The sequence below is a fragment of the Grammomys surdaster genome, unplaced genomic scaffold (genome assembly GCF_004785775.1).
Source record: "Grammomys surdaster isolate TR1022 unplaced genomic scaffold, NIH_TR_1.0 228959, whole genome shotgun sequence".
In the NCBI taxonomy this organism is placed as follows: Eukaryota; Metazoa; Chordata; class Mammalia; order Rodentia; family Muridae; genus Grammomys; species Grammomys surdaster.
Window position 1 is genome coordinate 1 of NW_021624497.1, and position 7,160 is coordinate 7,160.

At 36.7% G+C, this 7,160-nt stretch overlaps 1 protein-coding gene across 1 annotated transcript; it reads left to right on the forward strand.

Annotated features, from left to right (window-relative positions):
• Positions 1-933: 933 nt before the first annotated feature.
• On the forward strand, positions 934-6,160 carry LOC114616024 (tyrosine-protein kinase JAK2-like; the record flags this gene model as incomplete). Its single annotated transcript, XM_028761571.1, has 3 exons — positions 934-1,057; positions 4,306-4,423; positions 6,015-6,160. Coding segments are annotated over 3 exons (388 nt in total), but the record flags the coding sequence as incomplete, so codon positions are not given.
• Between the last annotated feature and the right edge of the window lie 1,000 nt (positions 6,161-7,160).

A 7,160-nucleotide genomic window follows, 5' to 3' on the forward strand; every position in this document is an offset into this window, starting at 1 on the left:
CCATATATCCCACACCCCATATATCCCACACCTCATATATCCCACACATGCACTCCACCATTGAGCTCTACCTTACTTTTGTGAAGTGTCTGAAAAAGAGGTGCCTATGTGGTGCTGCACTCTTGTAATCCTAGCAGTTGGGACACGGAGGCTGTCCTGTCAGAGCTTATGGCTAGCTTTATCTGCATAAGGAGTTTGAGGTCAGCTTGGACTACATAAGACCCTGTTCAAAAAGGGAAAAGGATGGAAAAGTATTTGGGGCCAGAGAGGTAGCTCAGCTGTCATTTAACCTGTAAGGGGCCAGTGAAATGGCTCAGTTGTCATTTAACCTGTAAGGGCCAGTGAAATGGCTCAGCTGTCATTTAACCTGTAAGGGCCAGTGAAATGGCTCAGTTGGCTCTTATGGTTTTTTTTTTTTAAACAGTGCATCAGATATAATTATTAGCACAGTGTAGAAAACTTCTCATTTTAATATGAAATTGTTTCATTTTTTTAAAAGCTTGTTAGTATCTCAGTGATTTGATAATTAGTATCAATTAAGATACACACGTGCATACTTGTGCATACTCATACGGTGTATTTTTTTCCTATGGGAAACTCTGTAGAAGACAGTTAAAAGCTGGATAAATTGTATTTTTATCTTCATGTAAGAATACCAGTAGTCTTATTTTTAAAATATATAGAGAGGGATATTTGATTAAAACTTCGATTTAAGGAGTGTTTTCCCACAGTATTTCAGCTGCGACTGGAGTTTCTGCTGACCGGAGAGTCATCGGGCTCCCAGCAGGCTGAGTTATATAAATGTTCTGCTATTTGCATCTGCAGTCAGTCCCTTATGATTCACCTCTAGGTACCGCGTCACGCAGATTATGCATGTCATGTAAATGCTCCACTGGCTATTTATAACCAGTCCCTTCTATGCTTCATTTCTAGGTATTACGCCTGTGTATCATAATATGTTTGCTTTAATGAGTGAAACAGAAAGGATCTGGTATCCACCCAACCATGTCTTCCACATAGATGAGTCAACCAGGCATAATATACTCTACAGAATAAGGTACTTTCTGACATTAAGTGATTTTCGTATTAGTAAAAGACAAAGTGAGAGAAATTGTTGGCTCTGTAAGGTGATAATTATGATGTTTTGTTCTGTTGGGATGCCACTTCATGACTTTTGATTATAATTAAGATTTTTTTTTAAAAAAAGAACAGATGAAAATAGCTTGTGTAAAACCAGTCCTCAGTGTCTGGAATATTGGCAGTTTCCAGGAAGTGTGATGTGTGTGCAATAAAAAGTAATCAGCTTTTTTTTTTTACAAATAAGTTTTTAAAGTTGAAAGTTTTTTGTTTGTTTTGTTTTTTTCGAGACAGGGTTTCTCTGTATAGCCCTGGCTATCCTGGAACTCACTCTGTATACCAGGCTGGCCTCAAACTCAGAAATCTGCCTGTCTCTGCCTCCTAAGTGCTAGGATCAAAGGTGTGCGCCACCACCGCCTGCCTAAAAAGTTGAAAGTTTTTGTTTGTAAGTTAATTCATTTAGCAATATGTAGCAATGTGAAAAATAATTAATTTTCAGAAAAATTAAAATCCAGATTTTTTCTGTATAAAAGAATAGCAAAGAAATAATTTTGGTTTTAAAAACAGCTGTAATTCTCCAAGCACTTACATGTTATTTAATTTTCTTATGACTTAATGAAATATTAAGAATTCCCTGTAATATATAGAGACTGATGCTGTGACATATTACTCATAGTTGTTCATGCTCTTACAACCTGGAAAAAGCATCAGAGTTCAAACTCAGACCTAGTTCTTTTCATAAACTGCCTTCTACCAGCTTACATTTACTTCATTAAAGAGATAATAAGTGTAGTGTTTACTGTTCTTATTTGATGGTTTTACTATTTATTTTTATTTGTTGAGACAGGAACTCATGTGTCCCAGACTTCTCTGGCCTCACTGACTAACCAGGACTGACCTTGAACTTCTGATCCTCCTGCCTCTAATTTCCAGCATTTCTGAGATCACAAGCATGGGCCACTACACCCTGTTTGCTTTGCTGGAAATCAAACCCAGGGTGTCACACGTGCTAGGCAGGGTGGTGACATTATTAGTACTTGATGAGTCCTTAATAAATTTTCATATTTCTTTTTTTTTTTTTTAAAGATTTATTTATTTATTTATTTTATTTATGAGTACACTGTCTCTGTCTTCGGACACACCAGAAGAGGGCATCCAATCTCATTACGGATGGTTGTGAGCCACCATGTGGTTGCTGGGATTTGGACTCACGACCTCTGGAAGAGCAGTCAGTGCTCTTAACCGCTAAGCCATCTCTCCAGCCCCAAATTTTCATATTTCATTCCTTATTTTCTTCTCCTTAGTCTGTATAAAACGTGTAGATCCATGTGTTTGAGTTTTCTGTTTTTAAGGTAAAACACTGTTAGTAAAAGAATTCATGGTCTAAATAGTGAGCATATGAAAAGCAGTAGAATGGGATGGAGGAATGACTTGGTGGTTTACAAGCCTTGGCTACTGATTAGGTTTGAATGAGAATATAATATAACTATCCCAAGTATCCATGGTGCACTGAGCCTCTTTGGATATCAGATTTCATATATGTTCAAGGCAAAGGACTTGAGTAAATATTTCTCCAAAGAAATGTTTGGCATGCAAATAGCTAATAGGCATTTAACAAGAAATTCAACATCATTAGTCCTGGGAGAAATGTAAATCAAATGTGCTATAGGTTAACAACCAATCCACTAAGATGGCAAACGTAGACAGGCAAACAATAACAAATGTTGTATTAATTAGAATGCTCACACACTGTCAGTGAGAGTAGGAAATGGTATGATCACTTAGGGAAAAAATTGGCCATTTCTCCCAAAGATAAATACAATGTTGCTAACATGAATCCACAAACACACTATGCACAGAGTTTTATTCATGTTAGCATGGAAACAGAAACAACTCAAATGCTTTTAAGGTGATGAGTGAATGAATAAGATATGGCACATCTTACAGTCCAGTATTAACTCATTAGGAGAAAGGAATAAAAATATAGATGCTACAATGTTGATGAAACTTAAAAACATTATGCTAAATAAATGAAATCACATAAAAAGACAACATATCAAAACCATTATTATTATTATTATTATTATTATTATTATTTTGTGGATTTCGAGACAGAGTTTCTCTGTGTAGTCCTGGCTGTCCTGGAACTTACTCTGTAGACCAGGCTAGCCTCGAATGCAGAAATCTGCCTGCCTCTGCCTCCCAAGTGCTGGGATTAAAGGCACGCACCACCACTCTCTGGCACCATTATTTTGAATATAAAGTAAGTAGAATAAGATTTGTAAAGGTGGTAGCTTATAGATAGGGGTTAACAGGGTGACTTACTTGGATTTGGTTGCTAATAGCCATGGAGAAAGAATAAAGAAGTAAAATTAAATTTTGATATTGGTACCACATTGAATACTACAAATCACTAAACACTTTTTTTGTTTGTTTGTTTTCAAGACAGGGTTTCTCTGTGTAGTCCTGGCTGTCCTGGAGCTCACTCTGTAGACCAGGTTGCCTCAAACTCAGAAATTTGCCTGCCTCTGCCTCCTAAGTGCTGGGATTAAAGGTGTGCATCACCACTGCCCGGCTATCACTAAACACTTTAATGTGCAAGCTGTATGTAGATGAATTACATCTCAAAGCTTTTAGTTTCATAAGTGAATGTACTTAATTTTTCTTTGAAAGATACATTTTTATGTTCATTTTCCTAAAAGAAGGAGAAATTATCTGTGTGCCCAATAAGCTTCGTTTTTAGATGCCTCTGTTAGTGTTACTGGACTTAAGACTTTTGCTGACTACATTTCTCCAGTTTCTGTTGATTGGTTCTCCTTCTACATCCTATTACATATTACACCTAGGTGGGCTGTATGCTTTCACTACAGTTACTTATGTTCCATATGCTGCTGCTCTTGTTTGACTGTGCGTTTGGTTGTTAGTTTGTTTATGGAAACAAAGTATTATTCTAGGTAGCCCAAGATAGTGTAAAACTCATGCTTCTCCTGCCTCCGCTCCCCGGGTGTTGGGATTACAGATGTGCTCCAGGATGCTTTACTCCGTTTCTTATATTTTCTGCTGACATTATTGTCATGTTATTATACAAAAATCCTTTTTTTTTTTTTACAACCTGTATTCAACACTGCCTCTTGTGTTTTATAGGACAGCACTACTAAGTTTTCATGTGTTCAGGGTGTGTTTGTACTTCAATTCTGCAGGCTGATGGAATGTCACATTGTCTTCCAGGTTTTACTTTCCTCATTGGTACTGCAGTGGCAGCAACAGAACCTACAGATACGGAGTGTCTCGTGGGGCTGAAGCTCCTCTTCTTGACGACTTTGTCATGTCTTACCTTTTTGCTCAGGTATAATTATGTTATAATTATATTAATCTTTTTTGTATGTGTATTAAACCAGAAATGTCTTCTTATACAGTATGCATCTTAAGTAGAGTAAGTAAGCTTCATGTGGGAGGATTGGAGTTCCAACTCAGGTACCAGGAATAAAGAGATAAAGGAATAGTGTATTTGATAATTTTTGATCTCATAATTTACAGATGGATTTTATAATGATTCTTTGAATTGACCTTTCTGAAATCATATACATATAAAATGAGTAGAATAGAGTTTGTAAAGGTGTAATATGAGTAGAATTTTTCTTTTTGGGTCTAAGTCATTTTAAGGATTTTTTTTTAAAAAGGTAGAATAAACTTAACACAATTCATGTGGCCACTGCATGGTAAAATTCTATAGAGTGTTTAATACATTTTGGTTAAATCAGGTTTAAATAGTAGGCAGTAAAATACCAGGAGGAAGCAACATAAGAAGTAATCTGTGAGGGTTGGTAGGCTCCTCATGGGAGGCTGGCCACATTTGATCCTTAGAGTGGGAGCTGGGTTCCGCGATTTTTCCACCAGTATATGATGATACACTTCTGCAGTGTTATTTGAACATTTCATAATGCTTCCTTCTCTGTTATCTTGAATTAAACAGTAATTGAAATATTTTCTTTTTAAACATTTTATTTTCATGGGCTACCACTTTTAACTATCCTAGCAAGGAAATAAACATGACAAGACAAATTCATTCAAAAATAACAAAATGAAAAACAACAGCAAATAACCCTTCCACTGCATCATTTTGAATGGCTAGTCATTCAAGAATACTCTCTGCCTGGTCCCAGGCAGACTGTCAATTCCAGTCTCTCTTTGTCTCATTCCTTCTGTTTGTTTGCTCTGCTTTGTGTCCATCAACAGTGCCTTCACCATTAAAAAAGAAATCACATCAGGTTTCTAATCTTCTATGAAACCTTTTAATTATGCCAATTGTATACAATTTTAACAGTCTCTAGGTTCCTAAAGTATCTGTGGACATTGTAATAGTCTGCTTTTGTGTTTAGCTTCCAAGAAAAAAATCTGGTCTTTTTGATGGATTAAAACCACCTTCTATGTTTCTTTATATTCCACACAAACTCCAGTATGATGCCTTCAATATGAATTGAAATCAGTGTACATTTGATTAATTAGTATTTATTTTAATTTAGGTATTTTTCTATGTTTTTAAGATGAAGTTTTATGGCCGGGCAGTGTTGGCACACGCCTTTAATCCCAGTTGGGAGGCAGAGGCACATGGATCTCTATGAGTTTGAGGACAGCCTGGTCTACAGAGCAAGTTCCAGGACAGCCAGGACTACACAGAGAAACACTGTCTCGAAAAACAAACAAAACAAAACAAAAACAAAAAAGAAAGATAGGCTGTGAACCCAATTTAAATATTTAAATCAGTTTCTATTTGTACACAAACCTTGGTTAATACTTTGTGTAAAATGATTTAAAAATAAGGCAGAAATTGATTTATTACTTTTAAATGAATATTTTAGAAGTTAATTTATAGCATATAACTTAATTAAATGTGATAGTAAAACCTGAGCCATTTCCCTATCACTTTTGTTTTTCAGTGGCGGCATGATTTTGTTCATGGATGGATAAAAGTACCTGTGACTCATGAAACTCAGGAAGAATGTCTTGGGATGGCAGTGTTAGACATGATGAGAATAGCCAAGGAGAAGGACCAGACTCCATTGGCTGTCTATAACTCTGTCAGGTAATTTCCTCATGTAAAGCGTTGGATATTTTGTATAATTTACTTGTGTTTCCTGTGTTTATTCACACATTTTGATTTTATAATAAAAAATGGAGGGGTATAGAGATGGCTTAGTGGGTAAAATACTTACTTTACAATACAAAATTACTTTAAGATACAAAGATCTGAGTTCATATCCCCAGAACCCACATAAAAGCTGGGGTGATAGTGTATATCTGTAACTGTAGTTGGGTAGATAAAGGCAGACAGATCTCAGGGTGTTGCTGACCACCATTCCAGTCAACACAGTGAAACAGGACCAGGCTCAGTAAGAGACTCTGTCTCATAAGGTAGAGGGCTAGAGAGATGGCTTATCAGGTAGAGGTGATTGCTACACCAGCCTGATGACCTGAGTTTGATCGCTGGAGCCCATATAAAGGTAGAAGGAGAGAACTGACCTAAAAGAATTATTTCTGACCTCCAGGCAAGTGCTATGGCAGTGGCCCCCAAATATATCATGGATATAGCCACAATAATATTAAATAAAACTTTAAAATAGGGTCTGGAGAGACGGCTCAGCAATTGTGAGCACTGGCCGCTTTCCAAGAGCACCCAAGTCAATTGTAACCCCCTAAGTGTTTGCCTATTTTGGCTTTTGCTGGCATCTGCATGCATTTGGTGCACAGACATACAAGCAAAACACTAGTGGACATAGGATAATACAGTATTTTTAATTAAAATACATTAGGTGGGAAGTGATAAAGACACCTGCCATGACTTCTGACCTCTTTGAGGTTGCACAGCAAGTACACCAGCACATACACGTGTGCTCCCTGCATGTACTGCACACACTCAGAAAGTAAAGGAAACATTATGGGGGCAGACTTTTTCTTACTGTAGCGCACACTCTGTAGAAGAGATTAAGTTTTCAGGTTATATAATATCATAGATGTTCATTATTTGGTTTACTTGTACTGAAAAGACTAGGTAAGTTCAGAATAATTGAAGAAATACTTGAAAG